Here is a 19,560-nt window from a genome sequence, read left to right on the forward strand (position 1 = left end):
AGAACATTATTTAGAATTCCTTTATCCACCAAAATCATGTCAATACGCGAATAGGTGTTATGGGGCCGCGAATAGCAGCTAAAATTCCTAGATTTGGGGTATCTGGTTCGCCATACATCTACTACATTGAAATCCCCCATTAACTGTTTCAAAGCTATCCGGCCCTGTTTGGAAGCCCCCGCCATTCCCTTAGAATTATCCAACGAAGGATTAAGGGTGATGTTGAAATCCCCTCCCATTATGAGTGGTCCCACCACCACGCTTTTCAAGAGTGCATTAAGATCCTTAAAAAATAAGGCTTGTTCTTGGTTAGGGGCATACACGGAAGCCACGCTATATTTATACCCACCCACATCAATAACAACAGCAATGTATCTGCCATCTGAAGCTCGCTCACAGTGAACCTCAGTAAAAACTAAGTCCCTCCGAAACAGGATCCCTACCCCTGCATATTTGGAGTCCTTAGTTACCCCGGCCCAATACTGTATAGGGTACTGGGCAGATCTCATATATTTAAAATGGCTGCTCTTCAGATGAGATTCCTGAATGAGGGCAATAGTAGCATTCTGTCTATCCAGCTCCTGAAGCAAAGCTTTCCTCTTTTGAGGCGAGTTTAGTCCCTTGACATTCAAGGATACTATCTTAATATCAGCCATAATAAATCAGTCAACTCCGGAGGCCTTATCAACAGCCGCTGACATCCACCAACCCCCAACATGAGAGGGCATCGTCTAATGGCCACCCTGTGTACTCGTAGTCCATGTTGGGATACACCCCAGAATACATGTAGTCTGTACCTTTCCCACAAGAAAAAATATACCAAAAATATGAGGTCCATAGTTGGGAGATCCCACTCCCCACTTCTCGTCCCTTCCCCCTCCCCACCCACCCCCCACCCCTCCAGACCGATAGCCCTGTAGGGTAATCGGATATTATGCATGGGAGGAAATCAACTTGGGCGCACCTCGTGTCCCATGCCAAGCACCCCCCCCTCCCCCGCTCATAACATATGTAAATACTCAGAACAGCCCATGAAGTCTGAACCTAGAAAACAACATTAGAACAGAACCCCGAATCAAAGAGAACTTCTCACAGTAGTGAAACTTAGCATTCTCACCACACCAGCTCAAGTCCGTGTGTCAGAGAGAAAAGGATTAGAATCAAAAGGCATGCAGCCGCTCAGTCATGTATTGTCCATGGTCCCGACTGGACTCGGTGAATTTCTAGTAAGCCTACGGTCGCCTCGGGTTACTCGCTGCCATCGCGGCCTGTCCGGTTTCCGCATCTCCGGCTTTGGTGAGTTTTTGATATCGTGATCCGGATATCCCGCATCCGCCAGGGTTTTGGCCGCTTCCGCCATATTTCGAATGCGATGTGTAATCCCCGCCTTGGTGAATTGGAGGCCAAATGGATACAGCCATCTGTATCGGATCTCGTCCCGCCGTAAAAGGGCAGTAATAGGTCGCAATTCCTGTCTTTTACGGAGCGTGCTGGCAGCCAGATCAGCATAGATGTTAACTTGTGCACCATTCCATTGTAGGTCCTTGTGTTTCCGCGCCAGATTGAAAATCTTCTCTTTGTCCAGGAAATTATGAAAACACACGACAATGTCTCTCCCTTGAGATTGCAAGCGTGGACCCAGCGCTCTATGCGCCCGCTCGAGTCTCACCAGTTCCTGCCCTGTTTCAGCCGGCATATTCGCAGTTAACAGTGAGGCACATATTTGTTGAATGATGTCAGTACAGTCCTCTTTATCCTTAGATTCTGGAACCCCACGGAAGCGTAAATGATTTCGCCTTGACCTATTTTCTAGGTCTTCTATTTTAAGGTTCAGATCAACATAATTATGTTGCAGCCCCTTCATAGCTGAGCCCAGGGATTTTAAATCCTCCTCATGTGATTCTACCTGATGTTCCACGTCGTCTATTCTTCTCCCTATGTCCCCCATTTCTTCCTTTATATTCTGTATAGCAGACATTATGTCCCTTTTATCATTTTTCATATCGCTCCGCAGATCACAGAACCATGAGCGAAATTCTGCTCGAGTCGGAATCGCCTCCTCCTCCTGTCCAAGCAGCATGCGTTCCTCTTCCGATTCGAGCCCCGCAGCGGTGGCTGCGCTCGCGGCCGCCATCTTGGGAGAAGCGAGCTCGTGGAGTTTGTGCTGCTTACGAAAGGAAAACTGCTTAAAATCCACGGGTTTCTTGGGCAGTGACATCTGCCTCACATCCAATATCGATTTCGCTGCAAATCTCGATATTCGGGGAGCTAATTATGCGGAGGTTGAAGAAAGGCACCCGGCATCAGGAGGAGCCCTCATTTCAAGCTGCCATCTCTACGATGACGTCACTTCCTCCGGTCAGGAGAGCAGGGCTTTTTTATGAATTTTTTAATTTCTTCTAAAATCTGAAATAATCCCCATAGGGAGATGCACATCCACCATCTACTGGAGATGGAGAATACTGGTGGGCTGATGTCGCTGTAGGAGGATATATACTGTGATGTCAGCTTGCTCAGTTTCTATCTGCTGGCAGAGGTGCATAACCCACTGGTCCTGAGTCCATCTGTCTACACACTAGAAAAAAGTTAAATAAGCAACTCAAAACATGAGAAAATAAGAGAAAAAAGTATAGGAAAAATCTGTGAAACCAGCAAAATAAATAAATAAAAGATGGGCAGGATGAGATGGAGCTTCTCTCAGCTCATAAACTTTAGGCTGGTGCCTAAGTTTTTTTGTTTTTAAAATTTCCAGCCCTTACCATTGTAGTTTGTGGCCTCTATGACTGGGTGTGGTATGGAGTTTGTGTGTGAATCAGTCTGTCTGCCTATGTGTCTCTCTCTATGTGTGGTTTATCTGCCAGCTTTTATCTATCTGGGTGTATTGTGTCACAGTCTCTATGTCTGGGGGTGGTGTATCTGTATTTTTACTCTCTATCTCTGGATAGACCTGCTACAGGTCTATCCAGTAACGAGCGGTAAGAAGAGCTGCGTTAGTGCCTGGCGCACCCGCGGTTGCCGCATGCACAGTGCAGCTCACCTACCGCTCGATCCTGTATGTAAATAGCTTGCAAATGCAAGCTGCGTCTAAGAAGCGTCCGTGAAGCGTTAGGCCCGCGCAACCCATTTTACTGGATAGAGCGCCTATACAGTATCCTGGGTGCGCGGGCCTAACGCTTCACGGCCACACTGGTATCTGTCATTTCAAATGTCATTTGAAATGACAGATACCAGGAAGTCGGGATTGCCAGGAGAGGTCACTTTACACTGCCAGTCCCTTCGTCCCTCCTCCCGAAGCAGGGCGCGAAAAGCAGCCTTGCTCCAGGAGGAGGGAAGAAGGGACTGGCAGTGTAAAGCGACAAAGCGACTTACTTTTTGCACATCTGATGACCTCTCCTGCCTCCAGCTGCTCGCGAAGATGGACGCCTGCACAGCCGCTGAAGACGTGACATCACATGCCGTGACGCCAAACGTCGTGACGTCACGTCTTCAGCGGCCGTGCAGGCATCCATCTTCGCGAGCAGCTGGAGGCAGGAGAGGTCGTCCGATGTCCGGAGGGGCTGCAAAAAGTAAGTCGCTTTGCCGACTCACACTGGAGCAAGGCTGCTTTTCGCACCCTGCTTCGGGAGGAGGGGAGAGGGGACTGGCACGGGGGAAGCCACGATGTCCGGAGGGGAGCTGCAAAAGTAAGTCGCCGAGCGTAGGATTGCCTGTCCTCTCCCCTCTCTCTCTTGCAATTTTTTTTTTTCACCTTTTTTTTTGCTTCGGGAGGAGGGAAGAGGACTGGGGCTGCCCCGGAGACCAGCATCCATGGATGCGGCCAGGGCAGGTGAGCGGGGGCTGGGGGAAAGCTTGCCGCCTACCCTTACCCCTGCCTCTAACGCAGGGGTAAGGGTAGGCGGTAAGTTAGCAGGTTAAACGCGCGGCAAAACGGCAGGGTAAAATAGCGATAGTCGGGGCGCGGGTTACTGGATGCTAGGGAATAGCTAATTCGCTCGTTTGCATGCAGAGATACATGCCGCGTGTGGAAGGGGTTGCCCGGGGATTTTAGGACGCGGTAAGGGTAGGTTAAAGGGGGTTGTGGATCGCAAGAAGGGCTAACGCGGCCGGAAAGTGAGTAGGTCGCGGGTTAGGAGCGGGGTAAACGCGGCCGCACTTTACTGGATAGACCTGTAGGTGTGGTACATCTGTGTCTGTGCCTGGCTGGGTGTTGGGTTTCTGTTGGATCTCTGTTTTGCTTTTTTGGTCTGGGTATGAGGTATTTGTCTCTCGGTGCCTGTGTATGTGTGAGCTTACTTTCAGCAATTTTAAAATTAAAAAAATGGAGGCTTTAATCCTCTGTTTGGCAGTGTGGCTGCCTGGTGATACCCTTTGTGTGTATATATTATTTATATAGAGATAGAGAGATGTTTCAACCCATCTTGGGGGCGGGAGGGGGCAACCAATTGTATGAATGGAAAGGGGGGAGCTGCAGCTCAGAATGTTTGCTCACCCCTGCACTATATGGTCAATGGGTAAAAGGGATGCTCAGGCAGGAAATAGCAGAAACAGAAATGAATTCTTTACTTCAGTCTTTACTAAGAGCGTATCTTTAATATATCTATAGCAAAAGACATTTCCTGATGGTGATGACTGAGCAACTAAAGTAAACCCTTGCAACAAGATGTAATAGATCAAACTGATGATCTAAAGTGTAACAAATCATAGGATAGGATAGTATTCTCGCCAGGATCCTGAAAGAACTCAAACATGAAACTAGAAACCTGTTACTAGTAATCTGTAACCTATCATTTCAAACAGCCACAGTTCCAGAAGACTGGAGGGTATCCAACATAACACTGACTTTCAAAAAGGGCTCCAGGATACAGGAAACTATAGATGTGTGCCGGGAAGAAAGGTAGAAGCTATTCTTAAAACAAAATTACTGGCTTAATGAGGCATGGTTCTGCAAAGGGGGGCTTGCCTCACTAATCAATTTAATTTGCTAAAGGTTTAAACAAACGTAAAAAGAGGCGAGCTGCTAGATATATTTACATTTTCAGAAGGCATTTGACAAAGTCCTCTATGAAGAGCTCCTCAAAAACTAGGGCTATGAGGCAGTGTCCTACTGAGGACTGGTAACTGGATAAAAGACAGGAAATAGGACGATAGGACTAAAAACTGATCAGTTTTTCAAATGCCAAAGGGATCTGTACTGGGATCCATACCTTTTAAATAAATTCATAAATAATCCTGAAAAGGTAACAATAGCAACATGATCAAATTCAAACACCACAAAATTATTCAAAATTGTTAAAACAGTGGATTATGAGGAATTGCTGAAGGACCTTGCAAGACGAAGACTGGGCATCAAATAGCAGAAAAAAAAAATATGGACAAGTACAAAGTGATGCACATAGGAAAAAATAATCCAAACTACAAGCATGCAATGCTGGGTTCCTTATTAGGATTCACCACCCAGGAAAAGGGCCCCTGGAGTCTTTATGGACTTTACATTTATTTGATTGATCGATTTATATTCCGCTTTTTCAAGCATTTCAAAGCAGACTACATTCAGGTACTGGAGATATTTCCCTGTCCCCAGTGGGCTCACAATCTAAGGTTTTTTGGTACCCGAGGGTGAAATGACTTGCCCGAGATCACAAGAAGCAGCAGCGCAATTTGAACCCTGGCTGCCCTGGTTCACAGCCCACTACTCTAACCACTAGGCTAGTGTGCAGTAGCAGTCAAAAAAGGCAAATAGGAATGATATGAAAAGGATGGAGAATAAAATGGAAAACATATTGCCTCCATCAATCCATGGTGTGATCGCACCTTGGGTACTGTGTGCAGTTCTGGTCACCCCATCTCAAAAGAGACAAAGTGGAACTAGAAAAAAAGATACAGAAAAGGGCAATAAAAATGATGCAGATGTATCCCCTATGAAGAGAGGCACAGGATTCTTCAGCTTGGAAAAGAGAAGGATGATAAGAGACATGATAAAATTTTAGAAAATTAGGAATGGAATGGGTGAATACATTGAAATTTGGTCTTATCTGTTAACTTCTTTTCCTTGAGTTCTGCTACACCAGTCCAGACTAGAAGGTTATCTTCACCTGCTAGTGGATGGAGACAGAGGATACACCCTTTTTCAATGACATCATCACTTAGAATATAAACTGGTGCTGCACCAGCAACATTAAGTATTTTTATTTCAAAACTGCTTATAAACACACAACTTTAGGAACCTTAGATATGGAGGAAACTCTCTGGTCTATTTGTCCTGCTTAGAAAGTAAACTGCTCCGCAGGGACCGTATCCCACTTATCTCTGTATGGCACTGCACATGCCAAGGCACTGAAAGAGGAAAGGGGGGGGGGGGGGGGCTGAATCCCATGCCCACAGGTCTAGGATAAAGGGAGACCTGCCAAAGGTCAACCGGGCCCAAAGAGAACCCTGGAGACCATTCAAATAGGCCCAAAGGTGAACCTGGGAATCGCTTAATAGAAGTTTTACTAGACCCAAAAGGGAACCTGGGAGTCACTTATTTGATGTTGCTCAATCAGGTCTGCGAGGGAATTTGGAGGTTATGATCCGTGTCTTACCTGACCAGACCCCTGGGAGATATGATCCAGGCCCCGCTCTACTACAGAACAATCACAAAAACTGCTACCCTAGGAGCCAAGAACCTGCTCCACCACGGATTTTAGTATGCAACTATTGCCTTGGGAGCAAGCTCCAAAGATTGGGCCCAAAAATCGGGGCCTTAGGAATCAAAATTCTACTGCACCAGATCAGCATGTCACCACCTGCTGGAGACAGAAAAATACTGACTACTGCTGGTACAACAGCAATCTATATAACAGTAATGATGTCCCTGAAAAAAGACGTGTACTCTTTCTGCATCCACTAATAGATGGAGATAACTCACTAGTCTGGACAGGTGAGGTAGGATAAGGAAAGGACAGTTATTTATCCTCAAGTAATATTAAAACAAGACACTAAGAAACTAACAACCAGCACATTTAAAACATCTTAAAAAGTACTTTTTCACTCAACGTGAAATCTGTTGCTAGATGTGCTCAAAACAGCTAGCAGAGCAAGATTTAAAAAAGAGGTATGGAAAAGTTTCTGGAAGTAGGCTAAAGAAATCCATTAATATCACTGTGAGTAAAAAGAATAAGATCTATTTTTTGGGATCAGCTGAGTACTTATAACTCTGTTCACTGTTGGAAACAGGATGTTGGGCTTGATGAATCCTGATCTAACCCAGCACTGGAAAACTTGTATGTTTTTATTCTTTCTACTTTTATAAAGAGGATCATTATCTACCCTTCAAAAGTTGTGCAGAACAACTCAGGTCTCCAAAGATCTACTGAACAGGTCATTTAGTGAACTAGACATGTCTATTATGCATAGTAACGACAGCAGAAAAACACCAAATGGCTCATCCAGTCTACCCAGCAAGTTTCGTATTTATTTATTTAAAATCTTTTCTATACCTTCGTTAAGTTATATACCATCACAACGGTTTACAGAAATGCACATATAGTATTAATATATACAATCCCCATAATTCTATCTATAAAAGTGCCATTAAAGTCTGGTAACATAGTTGAATAAAGTTTCGTATGGTAGTAACTGCCACTCTGTGCTGGTTACCCCTATGCCTTATGTTAAGGGTAGTATTTACAGTTATTTTATTTATTTTAACATGCTTTGTTTTTGGACTTGGCTGTAGCAGTCCTGTGCTTTTTTCCATAGTGTCTGCAATATCAGTACCCCAGACCATAAAAGTCAGGGCCCAGTTTTGGCTGTAGTCTAAATTCAATTCCCTTTTCGCCCACTGTCACTGAAGCAGAGAGTGATGTTGCAGTTGAACCAAAAGCATGAAGGCTAATCTAATCGGTTAATGGTAGTAATCCTCATGCCTTCTGAATATGGTTGTTAACTACTGCTCCATGCAGGTTATCCCCATGCACCCTTTTCTTCATTTCCAACCTCTAACCCCTAGGGATCCACAATTATCCCATATCCTCTTGAATTTGTTTACTGTTTTCATCCTCACCACCTCCTCCTGAAGAGCATTCCAGGCTTCCACTACCCTCTCCATGAAGAAATATTTCCTGATATTGGTTTTGAGTCATCCCTCTTAGAGCTTCATTTTGTGACCCCTTTTCGAGTTTCTTTTCCAATAAAAACATGTTTGAAGTTTGTGCATCATTAAATCTTTCAGGTATTTAAAGGTCTGTATATATCTCCCCTGTATCCCCCTCTCTTCCAGGGTATACATATTAAGATCCTTCAGTCTCTCCTCATAAGTCTTTCAATATAGACCCAACACCATTTTAGTCATCATTCGTTAGACCGCCTACACTGCGTCTGTATCCATTTTGAGACACAGGCTCTAGAAATGAATACAATACTCTAGGTGAGGCCTCACCAAAAACCTGTACAAGAATGCATCCCATCTGGTTACATGGTTTTGTCCACTTCTAGTTTTTCTAGTTCCACACAAACCTTCTCTTCAGTAAATATTATAGCAGCTACCCCACTATCATAAAGTCAGCAGCCCATCAACATTCCTTTCTTCAGTGAACTCAAAAAAGAACCATGTGCCAAAAGGGTAAATAATCAGTCACAATTAAATGTCAAAACACTGAGATAACATGATTCCTCTTTCAGATACTTTCAAATGTTGCTATTTTTATTTATTTTATTTAAGGTTTTTATATACCGGCAATCATGAAAAACATATCTTGCTGGTTTACATAAAACGGGAGTGCAGTAGATACAAACTGGAACTGTGGTGACCGAAGGTGTAGTTACATTTAACAAGGGTAGCAGAACTGGGAGAAGGAGGAAAAGAGAGGATAGATTAGTAACAGTTAAACAATATACAAATTAAATACTATATACAAGACCAAAAAAAAAAAAAACATGGCTGAGGGCTGCTTGTTTTGAGAAGGAGACAGTGAAGTCATTAGATTGTGTCCGGGAAAGCTTGCTTGAACATCCAAGTCTTAAGTCTTTTCCTAAAGGTTAGGAGGCAGGGCTCCTGTCTGAGATCTGAAGGAATGGAGTTCCATAGGGGAGGACCAGCTGTGGAGGTGGCATGATCTCTTAGGGTAACATGTCTGGTAGTTTTCGGGGGGTACTTGGAGGGAACCTCTATAAGCATCTCTGGTGGGTCTATTTTATCAGCATTCTTTTTAAACAACTCTTCTGGGATTTTTTTTTCTTTTGTTAAATCCAGTATTAACATATATTTACTCTTCCAGGATTAAATACAACATTAAAGTATTTAAAAGTTCCTGCTATTTACCTTTTCCACTATTATGAATCAAGTTCTTTCTGTACTGATCAATATCAGGCACCACTTAAGTGTGAAGTACATAACACTACATATAATCCAAAAAGAAATCAGCACAAAATGCCTGAGAGATTTGTGTCTTGTTTCATGAAAGAGAGAGAGAGAGAAAGAGGGCAAACATCTATTATATGAACAAATATAAAACCTAAGAAACACACTGTTGGGACATGACAAAATAGTTCTAGAAATACATTTTTTAAAAAATCTAGTTTAACAAATATAACTAAAAGGACTGAATAAAACAAATATGGCTTAGAGTTAGGCTACAATATTAATAGAAACATGCAGAAATAAAGCTAAACACAGGCTACAGGCGATTCCTTTGTATTGCATGCATAATCGCCCGGAGGAGCAATTGTCAATGATATGATTGTCTATGTGTATGATTCGTTTAGGGATTAGATTGTAAACTGTAACTATTTTTAATAATGTAAGTACGAAAGTGCTGTCTATTGTATGTTTTTATATGATGCATTTTATTATTTAAATAAGTGTTAACTATTGTAAACCGATATGACGGTCCCCACCAAATACCAGTATAAAAAGGTTTTTAAATAAATAAAGCGCAAGAACATTCTACTGCAAGCCCCCCTGGAACAGCCACTATTGAGAAAATGTGGGTCTCACAGAGTACTACATTTAAGCCACACGCAAATCAAGGTAACTCACTGTCCCAAGCTCATAACACGCAAAAAGAACTCTATTATAAGCGGTCAATCAGCTGCTTGTTCAGTTGCTAATTAGCCTATCACAAAAATACAAACAAAACGTCAATTTGTTTTCCGCGCGCAACAAGCCACCAACAGTCTTACGAAGCGTGATTGCATCAGAGTCCAATCACCGGCTGTTTCGCGCCACTGGTGCCCAATCATAGTCAACTTTTCACGCTCAGTAACCAATCAAGAGCTCTCCTTCCTCACACTCACCTATCAGCTGAATAAGGAATGGGCCCATCCGCACTGGACATTGTTTTTGTCCATATGAGGCAGATTATTTTTGCCCGCACGGGAGCACGAGCGCTGCTTGGGCTAGCAGTAAAGATCAGTCGCCGCCATCACCTTCCTCTGCATAGGCGGGATAAATATTGTGAATAACACATAGTGGGCGTGGAAGTATCTAAGGGGACGAGGGCAGCTAGGGGAAGTAAACCATGCAGTCTCCCACCCGAGAGCTGCGCACTATGAACCAACATAAATTAGTCCACCACATAAGTCTACTGCCACGGGACTCACCTTCCTGCGCGGCATAACGAATCCAGACTGTTAACGGTCAATCCAGCCTCTGCCTGCGTAATGCCGCGTGAGCGCATGCGTTATAGAAGCAAATTTTCGGTCTGCGCCTGTGTATTACCGTGTGAGCGCATGCGTAGTAGAAGAGAATGTTCGGTCTGCGCCTGTGTATTACCCAGTGAGCGCATGCGTAATAGAAGCGAATTTTTGGTCTGTATCTGCGTCAAACCGCATGAAACATCTCTCCGTACGCACTTGCGTAAGATAACGGAAGTGTAGTGTTCAGTCTGCGCCTGCGTAATAGAAATGAGTTTTTGATCTGCCGCAAATCGCGTGAACATATCTTTTCGTGCATTTGTGTTATATAATCTAAACTTAGTTTTCGGTCTGTCTGTGCCTAGTAGAGGTGAATTTTCGGTTTGTGCTTGCATCTTTCCGTGCATATTTCTCTATTATCAAGCGAGGTTGCTTTTTCTACAACAGGAGTTTTCTGTGGATGCTGTACAAATCAGCTACTTATTGCGTGACGTTGGTTATCCAATAATACTATTGGAGAAAAAGTGATGTCTCTTTAGCTCCGAAAGTTCTGGAAGAAACTTCAGAACATGACTTCGTTCCAGAGTGAGCATATCTCAGATTTTCTCCAACTGTACTTCTGCAAGATGGTGGGAATGTGTGGTTGATTTGTATTGCTCCAGAAGTTGAAAGCGTTACCTCAATAAATTATCTTACTGCTAAATTGGTTATCTTTAGTCTGGTTTTCAGGCTATCTATAATGAATATATATGAAATAGATTTGCATACTCTGAGTCTCTAATATATGCAAATCTATATCTTGTATGTTGATTACGACAATCATGGAAACCCAACTGGCTAGGTGTCCCTCTAGGTCAGGGTTGGGAAACACTGTATTAGACAGTAAACACATCTAGTGAAACTGATAATATTTCCACTATATTCATTTCAGATATCCTGAAAACCAGATTGGTTAGGTGTACCTTTAGGAAAGGGTTGGGAAACATTGTTCTAATAAACATAGATTGAGAAAGTCTGGTAGTGCTCCATGGAGTGCCCTGATTTGTGCCAGTTTTCACAGTTTAAACAGTGGTTCAGTGAGTTGCTGAAGAGCCAGAAGGGTTTAGATGAAATAACCTTTTTATCATTACTAATGGCATTTGAGTTATTGGTTGATCTTGTAAATGTTGATGGTATGCTTCAGTTGTACTTAAATGGATCTTTACTCCGGAGTTTGAAAGGTGCAAGAGATATTAGACAACGATGTGTACTGTACATGTGAAAGGATTCCCCCCTTTTGGCTTACACCAATTTGAAAATCTTTTCCGTTTAAACTTATAGGAGTGGACATCATGCGGCATGGTGAGGACATGTTTTGATCCGGAGCACCACTCCCTTATTTGCATCACATAGGACCTTTAACCTGCAGATAGTTGCTTAATTATGTTTTCTACTGAGGGGAGAGCTGCCTTTTGAACCAGAACATAGGACTGTTTGCAGCACTGATGGCAGCAAAAGCTGTGCACAAAGGTAAAAACAAACTGGCAGCAAGTAAAATGGCGGCTAGCCCGAGTAACTAGAGTGAGCAAAATGGAAGATGTAGCTACTCTAATTTTAACCTTCTCCAAGTCCAAGACCCACTGGTCCGTTGTAAACTGGATCCAACGCTGATAAAAAAAAAAAAAAAAGATAGATGCCAGTCTATCTCCTGAACCAACAGGTGAGCCCACACAATTTCATTGGGAAGATTGATGCTCTCTGGTCCCGGAGCCTGCAACTTTAGGAGGCTTTTTAGGCTGAAAGGACTGAGATCTTCCATAGGGAAATCTTTGATGGTGGTCTTGCTATCTCTGGCACAGCTGTGCATGGCACCCAATAGAGAGAATGCTATCTGCCAACGCCTGAGGTGCTTGGAGGATTAGACAACCCCGTTATATCCGACCACACATGATGCACTCACTGTCGCACTAACTCATAATGGAGTCAGCATATGTAGTATAACAACAGTGTTCCAAGTGCCACTGGGGCTCAGACTATGGAGGTGCATGGTGGTGGGTTGCATTCTGTGGCATTGCCCGCATGGTACTCTTAGGTACCTGATAATGCTTCAAGAAGCTGATCGCAGCCCTTGAATTGGCATCATGACTGGCTCACTGCCCTTTCTGTTGTGTAATAGTGTCAGGGAAGCCCACAGTAAGTGACTGTACCCGTGGAGTTCTGTGGTGGTGTCGCGTTGCATCCAGCCACATCCACTAGTGCCCAAAGTAGTGTTGGCACCTGCAGTGCTAATAGTACTCTTGCTGCTCATCAGCAATGGATCAAATCTATGGTATCAAACAATGCTACACCTAGGGCTTTGATCGCGCCCCAGGCATCTGCGAACAGCCCAGCGGCACCCATGGTGCCTATGGGGCCCAAAAGCAGCGATGACTCAACACCAAAGGCCAAATATTTTCAAGGGTCGGTGGCACTGATGGAGAATCTGGTGCCCGAAGATGTCGATGGTCCGGCCAGATCGATGACGTCTGTGGTGCTCAGAGATGGAGGCTCTGCGGTACCAATGCAGCACCGACACGCTACATCAGTGTCCAAAGGAACCAATGACAGCCGGTGCCTTCGGTTCCCCTCGGCTCACCAATGTGCCTGAGGGCATCGATGTGAGCTCAGTGCTGTCCATTGCCAGTGCCCATGGCTGACAATAGCCTTGACAGCACCCCTGGCATTCATCAGCACCAATGGTGCTTGAAGCCCAGTGGCGTCCATCGACGCCCTACAACCCCAGCGCCTTTGGCACTGGGCGGCAGCTCAGGACACTTGAGAGCGTCACCGTCTATATGCCGTCAATGGCATACCATGATGCCCCTCTGTGCCCTGTCCTGACATCACAAAGGGGCTCATCGACAGCCCAAATGCTTGATATCCTTGAGGCATTGGACCATGGTGCACTCTGGATGCATCGGCACTCAAGGGTGTCTCGGGTCGATGGTGCTGAGGCTGTCCAAGACTCGAAGGCTTCCAAGGTACTTGGAGGCTCTCAGGACCCCTGCATTCTGATAGTAAACAGCCTCAAGGGTGACCAGGATGCTCAATGGCAATCCTGGTACTCCCGGTGGTGATGGTTCTCAATATTATTGACAGTGGCCATGAATGGCATTGTTGGCACACTCCCATCGTGCTCGAGGCAAAGAGGGCAGCCATCACCTCAATGGCATTGAGGGTGGCTTTGATGGAATTGAGGGTGACCATGGCTCAGTGGCAGTCCCAGCACCTGACACGGTCCTAACTTCGATGCGTCAGTCCATGGCTACTGAATGACGCTTGGGTTGATGGCCTTCCACCGGTGCATGGAGATCCCATGGTGCTCAATGGCATCTACGGCACACAAGAACACCCGCAGCACAAAAGGGCTCTCACCTGCAGCCAGGGAACTCGACAGCATGCACAGCACTCAGTGGCGCCCATGGTCCATGACCCTTATGCTGTCGAGGGCTGCCTCATACCTCGATGGCATCAAGCTGTGCACGTAACTTAGAAGTTACTTTAGACTCAAACTTATCAATGTCTGCCAATATTTCCTCAGTGGTAAAAAGTTCATTCTACAAAATTCATTAACTAAAAAGACTAAAACCTTTACTTTCTAACCTTTCTAACCTTGGTATTACACACTTCATCTATGCAGATGATGTGCAAATACTCATTCCTTTCACAGATAATGTACTCACTGCTCTACATAGATGGGACACCATTCTCACTTCCATTAACCAACTTCTCACCGACATGCACTTAGCCCTCAACCCTCAAAAAACTGAACTCCTCCTCATCTCCTCCAAACATGCACCCATACCCTGTCCCTCCACGCTTCAGACTCCTAACTTTATCTCCGACACAAGAAACTTGGGTGTTATACTTGACAACCAACTAACCTTCAAACCATATATCAAATCTATCGTTAGCAGTTGCTATTTCAAACTCCAAACCCTCAAAAAACTCAAACCCCTCCTCTACTTCCATGACTTCCGCACAGTACTCCAATCACTAATTTTTTCAAAAATCGATTACTGTAACGCACTCTTACTTGGACTCCCTGCCACCCACCTCAGACCTCTCCAACTCCTTCAAAACGCTACTGCACGCATCCTCTCTAATGTCAAGAAGAAAGACCACATTACCCCCACCCTCATCAACCTCCATTGGCTGCCCATCCATTCACGCATCCTATACAAGACCCTTACCCTCATCCACAAAAGTATTACTAATGAACACTACAACTGGTTAAGCCCACCCTTCCTCCCTCGTACCTCCACAAGACCTACACGCTCCTCCCTTCGTGGAACTCTTATCCCCCCATCTATAAAATCCACAAGACTCATCTCCACCACCAATAGGGCCCTTTCCCTCGCAGGCCCTTCCCTGTGGAACTCCATGCCACTTGACCTTCGCACCGAAACCTCCACACCCACCTTTAAAAAGAAACTCAAAACCTGGCTCTTCCTCCAAGCATACCCCCAATCACCTTCACCACCTATAAACACCTTAACCCAACCTCCATCTAGTACTAGTACTAACACCCCTACCACAGGACCTACACCCATCCCCTCAAGACAACCACAAACCCCTCACTTATCATGCACACAATAATCTATCTCTTATTAGAACCGTACATATCTTCTTACCCCTTTCACTGTTGCCCTTGCGCATTTTCAAATATTGCACACAACCTATGTACATACCACTTGTTCATTGTTTCCCTGTACATATTTTCTCCTCACGTTTCCGTCTTCAACCCCCCTGCCCCCCCCCTTTTGTCTCGACCACCCCCTCCCCTATTTATTTAGTTATTGATCTGTTACTATGTTCTAGGTTACACAATGTTCCTTGTAAAGGCTTTGCCTATATATATCCTTGTTTTAAGTTATCTGTAAACCGGCACGATGTGCAAACGGTTGCCGGTATATAAAATTAAATAAATAAATAAAATAATAATAATAAATATATCCTATTGATTTCCACACTGGGCTGACTGTCACAGAAGAAGACATAATTGAATGTATTTCAAACATGAACTCCTCATCCTGCTGTTTAAACCCCTGTTCTAAAACACTTAAAATCAATAAAAACTGATACCTGTAACTTTATTATGCGATTGATCAAGGCCTCATTTAATGAAAGTTATATCTCAAACTCCCTTAAGAGAGCCATAGTTCGGTCGATCCCTCAGCATTGACAAATTACCGGCCAGTATTCTCCTTGTCATACATTGCCAAGATCCTCGCAATGTGAGCCCTCAAGCAGTTGATCTCCTTCACTGACCAATAATGTACTAGACCAGTATCAAATTGGTTTTCACAAATTTCATCATAGTACTGAATTACTATTGCTCTCTAGTTTTGATATCATAAGACATTGTTTTGAACATGGTACTAGCTTCATTATGGTGCTGCTCGACATCTCTGCAGCATTTGACACAATTGACCATAGCATATTGCTAAACCGCTTGAGTGCACTAGGACTAACGGAAGGTATTGGCTTGGTTTAACTCTTTTTTTTTTTTTTTTGTCAAACTGCACTTTACAAGTTAAAATTGAATCGTACACCTCATCCTGGCAGATAGTTACATTGGATTACCCCAAGGCTCTGCGTTGTCAGCGATTGTTATTTAACATCTATATGACACCATTGTATCAAATGCTTGCACATCTTGACCTTCACTATAGATTCTATGCAGATGATATACAATTTTTCTTTGCTATTAAAACATGGTAACAAACTGAACAAGTTCTTTCTAATTATCTCACTACTATTCAAAATTGGCTATCTCAAAATAAGCTGTCATTGAACATCCAAAAAACTGAATTAATATACCTCACAAGATTCCCATTATGCAGTGCCCCGTCTGAACTTTACTATTAATGGTCAGAGCATTCAAATGATGAAATCTGTTTGCAATCTTGGCATGCAAATTGATCCATCATTAAGCATGAATGTTCAAATTAAAAGTCTAACTCGGACGTCCTATCACAAATTGAAGCTGTTACGACACCTCAAGCCATTTCTGGATCCCATTGTTTTCCATACAGCTTTACAGACATTGCACTTCTCTAGTATAGATTACTGCAATTCTTTATTCATTGGCTTGCCTAAATATACTCTCTGTCCATTACAGATTATCCAAAACTCTGCAGCTCGCTTATTGACTGACACCCCAGTTCGTGAGCATATTACCCAATATTACAGCAACTCCACTGGTTACCAATAGCATTCAGAATTCAAGATAAACTTGCCATAATTGTACATTTTCTCATACATAATGTTCAATCGCCATGGATAAACGCCATCATGAAAATACATTTCCCGGCGAGATCCCTCCGATCAGCAAATCAGAATATTCTGGATATCCCCTCCCCTAAAATTGCGCATCTGGACGAAACTAGGGAAAGAACACTTTCAATAGCAGGTCCAGCCTTTTGGAATTTGTTACCAAATGAACTGAGAAACCTAAAAGATCCTAGGTTTTTTAAGAAAGTTTTAAAGACCTTTTTTTTTATTTAAACTCGCTTTTAATGTCTAAATCCAGGTGTATGATTGTTTTGACTACTCGCTGCTATGCAATTTTTATTTTATGTGACTTTGTTGCCATGTTTTAAAAAAGAAATCCGTGAATGTGATATTTTAACCCACCCTGAACATAGGAAAGGCGGGTTATAAATGTTTTAAATAAATAAAATAAAATAAGCCCTGATTTTGACAGGACTGGATTATTGTAACTCACTATACCTGGGGCTACCCGATACCACTCTTTGCCCACTTCAACTGGTTCAAAATGCCTGTGCCCGACTCCTTGCTAATATAAACTCCAGAGACCACATCACCCCAGTCCTTCAGTCGCTTCACTGGCTTCCTATACTACAACGCATTCAATATAAAGTTCTTACAATTAATCACAATCTAATTCACAAACCCTTAGTCGTATGGCTTTGTTCTTCACTGCGGCTATATCAACCACCACATCACCTACGGTCTATTAATAAAAACTTTCTACAAGTTCCGACAATCAAGATGGCGAGGCTCAATTTAACAAGAAAACGCGCCTTTTCAGTAGCAGGCCCCACCCTATGGAATTCGATTCCAGCTTCACTCAGGCTTTTATCAAATACAAAGGAGTTTAAGAAAATGTTAAAAACATATTTATGTTCCGTTACTTTTAGCAAGCTTGAAGCAGTATGATGCATCTCCTCCCTTCTCTTTTGATTTGTATTTTAAATTTCCTGTCTTATTTATTGTTTTTATGATTTGATTGTTGTACTATTTATTTAGCTCCTGCCTAAGTTTTTCTTCACATTTTAATTATGTATGTTTATGTAAACCGCCTAGACCTACCTAAAATTGTATAGGCGGTATATAAAAGATTTTAAATGAATAATGTCAAAGATGACCATGGTGCTAAATGCAATCCTGGTCCCCAACGTGGTCTTCACATCGATGTGCACGGGCAACTGATATCTGGCAGCATAGCACTAAAGATGCATCAGCAGTGCTGCCTGCCCAGACTCCTATTCCCCCTCACTTGCAAGGAGATTGCACTGCCATTACTGGAAGCAGAAGGGAAGGCCATGTCTAGAGCTCCTATCCATGGAGATTAGTTCCTTAGAATGTGAGGAAGATGAGCTCTCTCCCCAACAGGAACAGTGCAGTCCTCGATCCCTTCACTGTCTGAGCCTCCATCAATGCCAATCAGTGAAACAACATGGAACTCCTTCCCCGGGTAAAACTCAGGCGAGTCCCCAAGGCTCAGTGGCCTACATGGACTGCATTCTGTCAGTCCTGCCAGCACTAGCCAAAGACACAAAAACAGCCAGAGCAAGGAGAGGACACAGAAACTAAACTGCAGGTGCAGTATTTATTTACTAAGGAATAGAATTAGATTCTGCCAGGTTCACAGCAACTGAAGCCTTGCCATGTGGATGGCACAGAGTTGAAAGGAGGAGAAAAAGAAAGCTAACATAAGATAAAAGAAATAGAAAAACAGGTACAGCTCCAAAAAACATCACAACAAAAATTGTGAGAAGAGAGCAAAGCTGAATACCAAAAAAAAAAAAAAAGAGACTGAGGGACTCTGCCTAGGGGGCAGGGTGATAGCTACAGCTTCACATGCTCATTAGAGCATGTTTGAAAGCTCTAGAATCTTTGAGATCAAAATTCCAGGCCGGGCTCCATCTGATGATGTCAACCATTTGTGAAGACTGCCATCCTACTTGTCCTTGGAGAAGCTTATTTAACCCAGTCTCAGCTGAATTGGAGTATAAGCTTTGATGACCACTCGTGAAAGTATGGGCAAAGAGAGAACTTAACTCTTTTCTTATACCTGTGTCCAGGTATACAAAGCTATTGGAATAGATTTAAAAGCATGCATTAAAAGAACATTTCCTAGCGTGTAGCAGATGGACACAGGACCAATGAGTATAGTGTACTCCTGCTAGCAGTTGGAGACGGATCAGATTTCAATCTGACATCAGCCCCTAGTACATATACCCCTGCAGGAAGTGCAGTTCTTCAGTATTTTCCGTCTCCATAGCAGTTAGGGACTATTTGCACACTCTCACAGCGTTCGAACAAATTCAAAGAAGAAAATCCAAATTTTAAAGAACAAACCTACCTGCGGTGATACCCCAGGGTCCCTCTCCCAGTTGAGATTCCCGAAGTGATTTCTGTGGTCCCACGGAGGTAAGCCTCGGTCCGGCGGCCGAATCGCAGCGAGGACCTAGACCCCCGACCTCTGGCGCAGCTGAGAGGCAGCGGGTGCATCCTCGAGCGCGGCGGTGAAGGTATTTGCCCTCTCCCCCCGCAGCCGGAGACCGCCCGGGACGCAACCGGGAAGCGCCGAAGACAAGGTAAGGTATAAATCTTCTGCTTGAATCCAGTCTCTGAGGATCGAGGAGGAGCACAGGTCACCGGCCGGGACCGGTGCCA

At 43.8% G+C, this 19,560-nt stretch overlaps 1 protein-coding gene and 1 long non-coding RNA gene across 8 annotated transcripts in view; one reads left to right on the forward strand and one right to left on the reverse strand.

Annotated features, from left to right (window-relative positions):
- Window positions 1-10,727, reverse strand: part of KAT7 (lysine acetyltransferase 7) — a 146,685-nt gene extending 135,958 nt beyond the window's left edge. For 3 of the 7 annotated variants that reach the window (XM_029573005.1, XM_029573003.1, XM_029573001.1), the window contains exon 1: window positions 10,582-10,721. In XM_029573005.1, coding sequence (XP_029428865.1) covers window positions 10,582-10,596 — 15 coding nt within the window. In that variant the 5' untranslated portion in view covers window positions 10,597-10,721. Of the gene's footprint in view, window positions 1-10,581 lie in introns of all 7 variants that reach the window. The other 4 variants (XM_029573007.1, XM_029573006.1, XM_029573004.1 and 1 more) reach the window with 2 other exon arrangements.
- Window positions 10,728-10,874: 147 nt separating this feature from the next.
- Window positions 10,875-18,928, forward strand: LOC115074548. Its single transcript, XR_003852268.1, has 3 exons — window positions 10,875-11,199; window positions 11,935-12,123; window positions 16,757-18,928. It is a non-coding gene; the product is annotated as an uncharacterized LOC115074548 (long non-coding RNA).
- Window positions 18,929-19,560: the final 632 nt, after the last annotated feature.

Source organism: Rhinatrema bivittatum, chromosome 12 (genome assembly GCF_901001135.1).
Source record: "Rhinatrema bivittatum chromosome 12, aRhiBiv1.1, whole genome shotgun sequence".
Taxonomy (NCBI): domain Eukaryota; kingdom Metazoa; phylum Chordata; class Amphibia; order Gymnophiona; family Rhinatrematidae; genus Rhinatrema; species Rhinatrema bivittatum.